The sequence below is a fragment of the Odocoileus virginianus genome, unplaced genomic scaffold (genome assembly GCF_023699985.2).
Source record: "Odocoileus virginianus isolate 20LAN1187 ecotype Illinois unplaced genomic scaffold, Ovbor_1.2 Unplaced_Scaffold_6, whole genome shotgun sequence".
NCBI classification, from domain to species: Eukaryota; Metazoa; Chordata; class Mammalia; order Artiodactyla; family Cervidae; genus Odocoileus; species Odocoileus virginianus.
The window spans coordinates 2,002,574-2,015,466 of record NW_027224268.1 but is presented as its reverse complement, the minus strand read 5'-3'; the positions used below and the strand labels follow the sequence as shown (position 1 = coordinate 2,015,466).

The 12,893-nt window shown below is 36.1% G+C and overlaps 1 protein-coding gene across 5 annotated transcripts in view; it reads left to right on the top strand.

The window, feature by feature from the left end:
* Positions 1-12,893, top strand: part of GLRA2 (glycine receptor alpha 2) — a 189,235-nt gene that overhangs the window by 29,866 nt on the left and 146,476 nt on the right. For 3 of the 5 annotated variants that reach the window (XM_020877627.2, XM_070462606.1, XM_070462605.1), the window contains one exon: positions 12,555-12,622. In XM_020877627.2, coding sequence (XP_020733286.1) covers positions 12,555-12,622 — 68 coding nt within the window. Of the gene's footprint in view, positions 1-12,554; positions 12,623-12,717; positions 12,786-12,893 lie in introns of those variants that run through there. The other 2 variants (XM_070462607.1, XM_020877628.2) reach the window with 2 other exon arrangements.

Here is a 12,893-nt window from a genome sequence, read left to right as displayed (position 1 = left end):
TCAAGAAGATTTTAAAAATGCAATGAGTTAGTTTGGGTGACCATTTCTAATTAATGTCATGACGTTAAAAGAAAAAAAATCTTTCTCCATTCTTTGAATTAGATGCCACAAATTACCCCTCACAAAGGGAGTGCCACCATGAAAAGCCATTCCGTCCCTTTGCAACTCTCTTATCGTCCAAGACTCTCTCTTTCATGGGCATCAAAGCGCCATACAACACAGGAAGCTGTCATAAGAAACACTGCTTCCCTATTTTCAAACAAGCCTCTGTTAACTATACATCTTCTTGATTTCTCTATGTGCTTTATTTCCTCCCTTTATCACTTGAGCTAATGGTGAGACTCTTTCTGCTAGATAAAAATCTTCTTATTCCAAAAGAAATTTAATTTCTATAGATATCAAACACATAAGTTACTACTGCATTCCCATCCAGGGGCCCCACGCTAAGTCAACTGTGATACTTGAGGACATATTAAATTATTTAAAAGGAATAAAATGCAAAATCAAAATGTCATTCTTGTCTATTTGTGACAAGAGAGAAAAAATAACATTTTCATCTCAGAACTGAAAGAATGCTGGCTTTCAAGTCTTCTGCCCTAAAATGATGTTGGAAAATAACATAACTGAGGCAAAACTGATGAATAGTGGTTACTTGTTTTGGTGTTACAGAGATCCTCTACTCTTTCCTAGTACTTATTTTTTACCTATGCGGTGGCCCTCATTTAAATTTTTTCAAGCTTTATTGAGGTAAAATTGACATATAATACTGTGTAAATTTAGGATATAAAAGGTGTTGAGCTATACACTTATATATTGCAAAATTATTACCATGTAGTATTAGCTAAGACCTCTATCATATCACATAACTACAATTTCATTTTTATAGTGAGAACATTTAAGATTTACTCACTTAGCACTTTCAAGTATATAATACAGTATTGTTAACTATAGCCACCACCACTAATCCTGTACCTTAGATCCCCAGAACTTACTCATTTTATAACTGTGTGTATCCTTTGACCAACACCTCCCCATTTCCCCTCATCCAGCCTCTGGTAACCAACACTCTAATTTCTGTTTCTATGAATTTGGTTTTTTTAGAGTTTACAAATAAGTGACATCATACAATATGTGTCTTTGGTGATTATTTTTAAGTAGAATCCATCACAAAGCTTTATTTTTTTTGTTTTTTTTAAGCTAATATCCTTTTATTTATTTTTTTTCATTTATTTTTATTAGTTGGAGGCTAATTACTTTACAATATTGTAGTGGTTTTTGTCATACATTGACATGAATTAGCCATCACAAAGCTTTAAAAACAGTATTTATTGTTAATTTAGAAAGCTTTGTTCAATATGAATATATATAATCTTATTTTAATATAGTCACTATGAATAATAGATAAACCTTTCATTACCATGGTAGAAGTTATAAAAATTAGTTCCAGGTTTTAAATATGCAAGATACAGAGTGCTCTTTTCATTGATTCATTTTTATGAGCAAGTCTGAGTCATATTAAATATAATTGCTGAGTCAAATATTTGTTATCCACATGATCTGTCCTGGCCTCACTTTTCTTCCATACTGCCTCCTAGCTCTTGTGACAATGAAGTGGTCTGACTGGAAATTGATGGTTTTCATCTGGGACCGCTACAGTGCAGCTGGCCCAAAGAATACCATTTCCCATACATCCTTTCTGCTAAAGTGGATTTTATTCATGCCACAAAGCATGATATAAAACTATTTACTCACATAAATAGTTCTATAAACAGTCCCTATGATCCTGCATGTCCATGGCCAGTCCTTACTTATGGGTATGGAAAGATTATGGAATTCTGGGACAATTTCTGTTGCTCCTAATCTCTGACTCTAAAAGTTCAGAGGAAGGCCCATCCAACTTATTGTTCAGTTGCTAAGTCATGTCTGACTCTTTGTGACTCCATGGACTGCAGCACGCCAGGCTTCCTGTCCTCCACTATCTCCCAGAGTTTGCTCAAACTCATGTCCATTGAGTCAGGGATGCCATCTAGCCATCTCATGTTCTCCCACCTCCTTCTCCTCTTGCCCTCAATCTTTGTCAGTATCAGGTCTTTTCCAATGAGTTGGCTCTTCATGTGAGGTGGCTCAAGTAGTGGAGCAAACCTAGCCAAATCTAGTCCACCACCTGTTTTGTGAATAAAGTTTTTACAGTAACACAGCCACATTCATTTATTTGCATACTCTTTATGGCTACTTTCACTACAAAGACAGAACTGAGTAATTGTAACAGAGACCTTGTGGCCCACAAACCCTAAAATATTTACCATCTGGCCCTTTACCTAAAAAAAAACAAAAAATGCTGCTGACCTGTCATCTAGCTTACTGAGTTTTTAAGAGAATTCATCTAGGAATTAATACATTTATCAAATCTGATTAGAAGCAGACTTTGTGACTTGCATCCCTGAATTACATTCCTAGACTACAGGACCATTACATAAATTGGGAGTCTTAGGCAAATACCTGGAAAAGATTAAGCTGATCTTTACTGATTCTTTTTTTGTTTGTTTGTTTGTTTACTGATTCTTTGTTCCTCTCCCATTACCTCCTCATCCCAGGCACTGACCCTGCAGCCCCCAGTAAAAGATTCCCTCCTTGTAGGATCACAGGGTTGGATAATACCTCTATAATTGTCTTTAGTCTTATTATTATTATCATCTAATATACTTATTGTTCAATAAGAATTTGTTAATTGAATTCATAAATAAATTACTGTACGTCAACATTTTCAGAACTATGTTTTGAAGAATGCATGTCATCTTTGAAATGTGCTCCATGAATGGGGATGGCTTAGAGAACAGACCTGTGGTTGCCAGAGGAAGAGGGGTGGAGGAGGGTTGGATTAGAAGTTTGGGACAAGCAGATGCAAACCATCATATAGAGAATGGATAAACAAGAAGATGCTACTATATACAGCACAGGGAACTGTATTAAATATCTTGTGACAAGCCATAATGGAAAAACATATGAAAAACAGTATATATGTATAACTGAGTCACTTTGCTGTACACCAAAAACTAACACAACACTGTAAATCAAATATACTTCAATTTTTTTAAAAAAGAGGATGATCTATTTCAAAAAAAAACATAGTCTCCTATGTTCAAATAAAGTTGGGAAACAACAACACATACTTTGCTCTCCTTTAGAAGCACCATGATTCACATGAGTGCATTAAAGTTTTGGGGAGGAAAAAGTTGACATCAACAAAACAGCAGAGTAGGCAGCTCCAAGCTCTTGTTCCCACACAGAAGCGTCAAAAAGTAAGTGAAAACTGTCAGAACTAATTTTGTTAGAATTCTGGAAAATAGTCATAAGTCTATAGCAAACAAGAAACTACTGAATCAGGAAAAAGCTTACTTGAAAATGGCAGGAAAGTTTTCTGGTGTCTTTACTTGTCCTTGTCCCATCCTCTCCCCAGCAGTGATTTTGTTTTTGAATCAGTGGCAACCTACATTCCCAGTGTGGAACCCTGGTCCCTCATTCTGGAGAGGGCAAAGTAAACAAGCAAACATTATTCACAAATTATTCTGTCTATCTATTCTAACCTGCCTGTGTGCTACCAGAAGGACATATGCAAAGAGCTTGTATTAGTTTGCTAGGACTGTCATAACAAAATAACACAGGCTAGGTAACCTAAACAATAGAAATGGACTTTCTCACAATTTTTTAGGCTAGAAGTCCAAGATCTATGTGAAAGCAGATTGGTTTCTCCCAAGGATTCTCTCCCTGGCTTGCAGATTGCTACATCCTCACTGTGTCCTCATATGGTTTTTCCTCTACGCACACACATCTCTGATATCTCTTTTCTCCTCTTCTTTTAAGGACCTCATTCATGTCAGATTAGGGACTACCTTCATGACCTCATTTACCCTTAATTACCTCTTTAAAGACCCTCTCTCCAAATACACATACATTCTGAGGTACTGGGGGTTAGCACTTCAACATATAAATTTTGAAAGAACACAATTCAGCCTATAAGAGTGCTCATCTTTGTTCCACCTAACCCAGTAGAACTCAGGATAGAAAAGCAGTAGGTATTGATCAAACACACTGCAAGAAACACTAAAAACATTTAGATGCCTGGAGTAAAAGATTATAGTTGAAACATACAATAGACCATTTAAAGGCCTAACAGCAAAAGCTGACAAGAGTTTCTTAGGGAAATCAGGAAATTCAAAATCAGCCAGGCATGCAGGAGAATTTAAAAAGCCACAGGCATTCTCAGGGCAAGATGAATACTCAGAAAGGATCTGAGCAGATCCGAAGAGTTCACCTTGGGCTGATCGCTAGATTCAGTTCAAGACTGTCTAAGTATCAAAAGAGTGCCCCAAGAATAGAGATAATAAATAAAAACTGGGAGAGGTATCTTTTGTTTGTTTATTTGTTTGATTCTTTTTAGCCCTTGGTGTTCAAGAAAATTTCCATCAAAACTCTAGTAGAGTACAAGCTGAGAAACAGGCTATAATGGCCACACAAAAGTTAAGAAACATAGTCTTTGCAAAAATAGTGTTAGAAAGTCACCAAATGGATGGCTTATAATAGCTTTCAACAACAACAACAACAGCAACAACAAAAGCATCCAGCAAACTCTGGCAAAGGGGGAGAATCTACTTTCCCCTTCTCCCCATGAGTTATCAGTTATAAAAGTCAAATGTCTAGTTATCAACAAAAATCACAAAGCATACAAAAAAACAAGAAAATATGTCCCATTTGAAGGCAAAAAATAAATGGACAATAAACATCCATGAGGAGTTCAGACACTGGACTTACTAGATAAATTCTGTAAAACAACTGTCTTAAATATGCTTAAAGATCTAAAGGAAAACAAGGACAAATAATAAAATGAAATCAGGAGACTGGTTTATGAGTAAAATGAAAATATCAATAAAGAGCTACAAATTATAAGAAGGAACCAAAAAGAAGTTCTGGAGCTGAAATGTGAAAAAAGAGAAATGGAAAATTCACCAAAGGAATTTAACAGTACATTTGAACAGGCAGAAGAAAAACTGTGAATGTGATGATGGTCTAAGTGAATTATTGAGTTTGAGGCACATCAAAGAAAAAGAATAAAGAAAACTAAACAGAATCTAAAGGACCAATGGGACACCAACAGACCAACATACACATTCTGAGAATGACAGAGGGATAGGAAGGATCTTTGAATATTTGAATAGAATATTTGGAGAAATAATGGTGTCTCAAATTTGATGAAAGATAGAAATCTACAAATCCACAATCTTCAATGCATGTCAAGTAGGAAAACCCAAAGAGATTCATACTGAGAAACTTTACAATCAAACTACAAAGACAATGAGAGAATTTTTAAAACAGCAAGAAAAAACCAAATCATTACTCACATGGGATGTACAATAAAATCATTAGCCAATCATTCCGAAGAAGCCTGGGAAGCCAGACTGCAAGGGATGATATATTTAAAATGCTGAAATGAAAAAAAAAAATGTAGCTAAAAATTTATATCCAGGAAAATTATCTTTCACCAATGAAAGATAAATTAAGACATTCAGAGATAAACAAAAGCTGAGAGAGTTCATTAGAACTAGACTTGCCCTACAGGAAATGATAAACGGAGTCTTTCAGGTTGAAATGCAAGGATGCTGGACAGTAATTCGAAGCCTAATAAAGAAATAAAGTTCTATGCTATTGGATGTATAATAAATAAAGATACTATCTGTGAGAAGAAAAACCTAAAAGGAGGAGGATATAACAGTATAAGAGTAGAGTTTTGTATGTTATAGAAGTTAAGTTGGTATCAATTCAAACTAGATTGTTATAAATTTAGGATGTTAAATGTAATCCCCACAGTAACCACAAAGAAAATATCTAAAAAGTATATCTCTTTGAAATAAAAGAGAATCAAAATGTTTTACTAAAAGAAAAAATCAACTAAATACAAAAGAGGATGGCAATAGACAAAAGGAAAAACAAAAAATGCTGTAAAATAAAGAGATCAAATACCAAATGGCAAAAGTCATTCCTTATATACGTAATTACTGTACATGTAAATGCATTAAACTCTTTCACACAAAAGATATAGATAGGAAGACTGTATAAAACAAACTATGATCCAATTATATGCTGTCTATAAGAGACTCACTTTAGATCCAAGGACATGAGTAGATTGATTGTGAAAGGATGGAAAAAGATATTCTATGCAAATAGTAACCAAAAGAGAGTGGCGTTGGCTATGCTGACATAAGTCAAAATCTCTTAAAAGAGACAAAGAATGACAATATACATTGATAAAAGAGTCAAATAATCAAGATGATATTACAGTCCTAGAAATACACGCACCAAACAACAGAATCCCAAAATAATGAAGTAAACCTTGATAAACTTGATAGAAAAAATAATATTTTTACAGTAATAGTTGGAACCTTTAATGTAGCATTTCAGTAATAGATAGAACATCAATACAGAGATCAGTATGGATATATAGAATATGAACTACACTATAAACAAACTAGACCTCACAAACATATAAAGAATACACCACTCAACAACAGGAGACAAAATATTAATAAAATTTAAAAGATTAAAATTATAAAAAGTATCTTTTCCAAATATAGTCAAATGAAGGTAAAAATCAATAATAAAAGGAAAACCAGGGACTTCCCTGGTGGTCCAGTGGTTAAGACTCCATACTTTCACTGCAGGGGGTATGGGTTCAATAATGGTCAGGGAACTCAGATTCTGCATGCTGCATGGCACAGCCACAAGAATTTAAAACAAGTTTTAAAAACAAGAAAATCAGAAAATTCACAAATATTTGGAAAATAACACACTCATACAACCAACAGGTTATAGAAAAAATCACAAGGGAAATTAAAGAAGAATGAAAACAAAAATACAACATACCAAAACTTATGGGATACACTGACAGCAGTGTTCAGAGGGAAATTTTTAAGCTAAATGCCTGCACTAAGAAAGAAGAAAGATCCCAAATCAATAACATAATATTACATCTTAAGGAACTAGAAAAAGAAGAGCAAACTAAACCCAAAGCTAGCAGAAGGAAGGAAATAATAAAGAGCAAAGTAGAGAAAAAAATAGAAAAGCAATTAGAGAATCAACACAACTAAAATCTGGCTCTTTTAATAGATCAACAAAAATTACAAACCTTTCCCTAGACTGACAAAGAAAAAAAAAGAAGATTCAAATAACTAAAATCAGAAATGCAAGTGGGGGCATTACTACTGACCTCACAGAAGTAAAAAGAATTATAAAAGTAGATTGTAAACAAATTAGGTAACCTAAATAAAAACTCAGCAGTCTGAAAACTAAGATCATGGCATCTGGTCTCATCACTTCATGGCAAATAGATGGGAAAGCAATGGAAACAGTGAGAGACTTTATTTTTTTAGGCTCCAAAATCACTGCAGATGGTGACTGCAGCCATGAAATTAAAAGACACTTGCTCCTTGGAAGAAAAGCTATGATCAACCTAGACAGCATATTAAAAAGCAGAGACATTACTTTGCCAACAAAGGTCCGTCTAGTCAAAGCTATGGTTTTTCCAGTAGTTGTGTATGGATGTGAGAGTTGAACTATAAAGAAAGCTGAGCGCCAAAGAATTGATGCTTTTGAACTGTGGTGTTGGAGAAGACTCTTGAGAGTCCCTTGGACCACAGGGAGATCAAACCCATCTATCCTAAAGGAAATCCTGAATATTCATTGGAAAGACTGATGCTGAAGCTGAAGACTCCAATACTTTGGCCACCTGATGCAAAGAACTGACTCATTGGAAAAGACCCTGATGCTGGGAAAGATTGAAGGCAGGAGGAGAAGGGGATGACAGAGGATGAGATGGTTGGATGGCATCACCGACTCAATGGACGTGAGTTTGAGTAAGCTCCAGGAGTTGGTGATAGACAGGGAAGCCTGGCGTGCTGTAGTCCATGGGGTCGCAGAGTCAGACACGACTGAACGACTGAACTGAACTGACTGAGATAAAATGAACAAATGCCTAGAAATACATAATTTACCTAAACTGACTCAAGATGAAATAGAAAATCTTTGACCTATAACAAGCAAATAAATCTACTGAAAAATCAAAAACCTTCCAACAGAGTTTAGGACCAGATGGCTTCACTGGTGAATTATTACAACACATAAGGAAGAATTAACACCAATCCTTCTCAAACTCTTCCAAGAAATAAAAGAGAAAAGAATACTTCCTAACTCATTCTATAAGGCCAAAATTACTTTGACACCAAAGACAGATAAATACACCACAGGACAATAAAATTAAGGACAAATAACCTTTGTGGATATAGATGCAAAAATCTACAACAAAATAGTATCAAAATAAATTCAACAGCATAGTAAAAGGATTATACATCATAGCCAACTGAGATTTTTCCCATTAGAAGAAGTTTGCAAAGTTTTTTGATCTTTTAAGAGAGCCAACTTTTGGTTCTGTTGAGGGCAGGAGGGAGGAAGGAAGGAGAGAAAAGTGATACGAGTGATCAGATGTCTATATAATACTTCCCAGTCAAATTCTCATCAAATTCACTTTGGAGTATCTTTGCTGATAAACCAATTAGATGAGCTTAAGTAGTGTTAACTCTTTCTGCAGTTTATAGAACACATTCATTTGCTGGTGATCACATCTAAGAATGTGTTACTGTTAATTAGAACACCTTAGTAAATTATTGGGCTAAAACACAGATGGGAGGTTGTGTTGGCACATGTCAGGATAACTCTTTTTATTTTTTAACAGTGAAAAACAATGCCATTATTCTACACAAAGAATTTGAAGACATTGTCCCATATTCAGGTAACTTCTATCCTCCAGGTGATTTTATTGGCCTCAGGCATTTTATCCCTCTAGCTAAAAAAGGTGTCCCTAAAGTTAGGCAGTTTCTGCCTCTTCCAAACTCTGTGACCTTGGGAAAATTAATGAATTTCCTTTGTGCCTCAGTTTCCTCATCTATAAAATGGGAGGCATTCAGTTCAGTCGCTCAGTCGTGTCCGACTCTTTGCGACCCCACAGACTGCAGCACACCAGGCCTCCCTGTCCATCACCAACTCCCGGAGCTTGCTCAAACTCATGTCCATTGAGTCGGTGATGCCATCCAACCATCTCATCCTCTGTCGTCCCCTTCTCCTCCTGCCTTCAGTCTTTCCCAGCATCAGGGTCTTTTCAAATGAGTCAGCTCTTTGCATCAGGTGGCCAAAGTATTGGAGTTTCAGCTTCAACATCAGTCCTTCCAATGAATATTCAGGACTGATTTCCTTTAGGATAGACTGGTTGGATCTCCTTGCAGTCCAAGGGACTCTCAAGAGTCTTCTCTAACACCACAGTTCAAAAGCATCAATTCTTCAGTGCTCAGCTTTCTTTATAGTCCAACTCTCACATCCATATATGACTACTGGAAAAACCATAGCTTTGACTAGACAGACCTTTGTCAGCAAAGTAATATCTCTGCTTTTTAATATGCTGTCTAGGTTGGTCATAGCTTTTCTTCCAAGGAGCAAGCGTCTTTTAATTTCATGGCTGCAATCACCATCTGTGGTGATTTTGGAGCCCAAGAAAATAAAGTCTCTCACTGTTTCCATTGTTTTTCCATCTATTTGCCATGAAGTGATGGGATTGGATGCCATGATCTTAGTTTTCTGAATGTTGAGTTTTAAGCCAGCTTTTTCACTCTCCTCTTTCATTTTCATCAAGAGGCTCTTTAGTTCCTCTTCGCTTTCTGCCACCTAAGGGTGGTGTCATCTGCGTATCTGAGGTTATTGATATTTCTCCCTGCAATCTTGATTCCAGCTTGTGCTTCATCCAGCCCAGCATTTTGCTAGGAATGGGAATGGGAATGGGCATTTCACTGGGAATGGGAGACATGGTTAACATGTAATTATTGAAGAATGAAATAAGGCACTTACTGGCATACAGCAAATTTTAATATATGTGAGCTCCTTATTAATACATGCATGTGAAAGTTACTTCTTTTTTCATTTCCAAGGTTTTATATTCAAATACAAATGATTCTTAAGGCAGTGGCCAAGATTGAAATGATCAGATGCAAAGGGTCAAACTATCCCAGAAGCGTACAAACCAATGAAAAATACCCTGGTTTGCAGGTCAGAGGATATTAGGCCATGAATCTAGTGCAGCAAAATGGTTGAAAAATTTAGGATTTTGGAATCAGAATGATAAGACCTTGAGTCTCAGCTTCTCTAATTACTGTGGCATGACTTTAAGCAAGTTACTTAATTTCTCTAACTCCCAGTTTCCTCATCTGAAAATATTTATTGGAGCACTGAAACAATTCCTCTTGTGTGAGGATTAAAACAGATGACTTTTTAAATGTGCTCAGTACAGTATGTCAATATGTGGTAGCTTAAAAAATATTTTGAATTCTAACAGTATACTCACACTGCCATGTACTGGGAAGGATAAAAACAGATGCATGATGGCATGACCCAGCCTTCTAATTGGTTCGAAGCCAGCTGGGGAGGCCAGACATTCAGATAATCTACAGTACAAGAGAACCTACATTTGGATTTTCAAATTCCTCCTGTTAAGATGATGTTTCTCTCTTTCCTGTTTCTTTTCCCACATTATTCATTTTCTATCTTGTATATAAAAATTCACGAAAGTTTTCCATCCTGAATTGGAGCATCTAAAAGGAAATATCTTGTTGTGAAGAGAGGAAAAAAAGTAAAGACACACAATTTCTCGTGACTTGACTCTTACTTGTTTACTTTATCTCTTACTAGCATAAAAATATATTTGTTATAGAATAAAATTCTATGGCCAAGAAAGAGACTCTTTTTTTTTTTTTGCTGGTTTTTTTTTCGAGTAACCTAAATAGAAAAACAAAATAAAGCAGAGTAGGAAGTGACCATGGAAAAAAAGTCATCTTAGCAAATGATGAATAACAAGGGGACAAACTAAAAAGACGTGGAATATTTCAAAGATGTAGGCTGAAAAATGCTTTGGTAATATGGTGATGTTTATGATCCGATGCCCAAAAACACTTTTTAAAAAACACTATTTTCTCATTAAAAGCAGAGAAGTTAGTTATATTAAAAAGAAAAACCGTTTATTACATCTCTCTTATCCATAGTCCTTGTTCCTTCTTTTACCAAAGTTTCCTTGCCTGGAAATTTACATTAGCTGTTGAGCCCTTTTCTTTTTTTCATTTTGAGAACTCAACATGGACTTGAGAAGTAAAAACATGGCACTCAAGTGTTGCTGCAGCTGTGTTCTACTATCAGCCTTTGAAGGAGGCTTCAAGCCAAACTCCTCCTCATTCAGATCCTACCTGCTTGTTGCAAACAGAGTCAACTGGGGTGTAGCTTGAGCCAGGATACTGAGCCTTTGTTAAGTGAAAAGAAATAAATTTCCATAGGAGAAAGCAACAAGCACACAGATGGTTCATGGCAATATGAACTGTTGCATATTTTAGAAAGCATTATGTGGAAACTACATGAGGGCAATAAATATATTGCACAGCATAACATGAAACTGGAGGTCATCAAAAGGTGATTAATCTATTGTCAGAGGGCAAAGAGTTTGTGGCTGTACCCTTTGAACATGCCTGATTTTACATGATCTCTGAAGCTAAACAAGGGCAGGCTGGTTAGTGCTTGTTTGGGGGAGAAACAAAGGGCAAGAGGAAAAAAGAGTTATTCCCTATGTCTCTGGAGGAAAAAGCATGCTCTTTGTTCAAAGCACATCTAGGATTAATAAACTTCCATGGAATTCTCCAGGCAAGAATACTGGAGTGGGTAGTCATTCCCTTCTCCAGGGATCTTCCCAACCCAGGGATCAAACCCACGTCTCTTGTGTTTCCTGCATTGCAGGCAGATTCTTTACCATCTGAGTCACCAGGGAAACGAAACCTTGCTTTATACTATATTTATTGATGTAACAATCTGGACATTAAGCGACACTGCTGGGTTTATTTCTTTAAGTGAGCTAATCTTCTTTGGTTTTGTATTTCTGTGCATCATTTCTCATTAGGCAGTCACAGGGTATAAAGAAGGAATGGGGTAAATTCAGAGGTATCATGAGAATCAAACTAGACCCATTGATTTAAAGGGTATTCCACAAAAGGAGGTGGATATTCCTGACCCATCCACCGTTCAAAATGTAGCTCCATTTGAAATTATGAGCCAGGCTATTTCATCGTCATGTGCACTCACTGTTGACATCTACAAGGTTGACGAGCCTAAGGTCAAAGAAAGCCACTCATCCAAAAGGCAATTTTGATCACAACTATTGACAATGAATTCCATTTAATAGTCTTCAGCTTATATTTTCCAAGTCCAAAACTCTTCAGGGTAAGTTATCATTGCTTAACTGTCATTATTTGAAAGGCTAGTGGGAATGTTATTACTGTGAACTTCTCTGGGTAAAACTTTCTCTTTTTTTTTTGCAATCTCACCATCATTTTAATTTGGTTACATCTCTAGTCATCTGCACAGATGTTGATGGGGCTGTATTTTTGCTTCAATGTCTATTGCAACATTCTTATTACGTTCTGCAGGTCCTCCAGTAAACGTTACTTGCAATATTTTTATCAACAGTTTTGGATCAGTCACAGAAACCACCATGGTAAGTGCTACAATGCCACTGGCAAGAGAAAAACATGACTTGATTATGCCATGAACACAACCTGTCAAATTTTCTATTTATTGTTCAACTTGCAGGACCTCCTGTAAATGTTACCTGCAACATATTTATCAACAGCTTTGGGTCAATAGCAGAAACTACAATGGTGAGTGGGACTGAGCATTGAAGCCATCGTGTGAAGGAATGGGATGTGTGATCAAAGAGCACTGTTGTACATTTGTGAGACATTTACTGAGTGCTAATTTCCAAATTC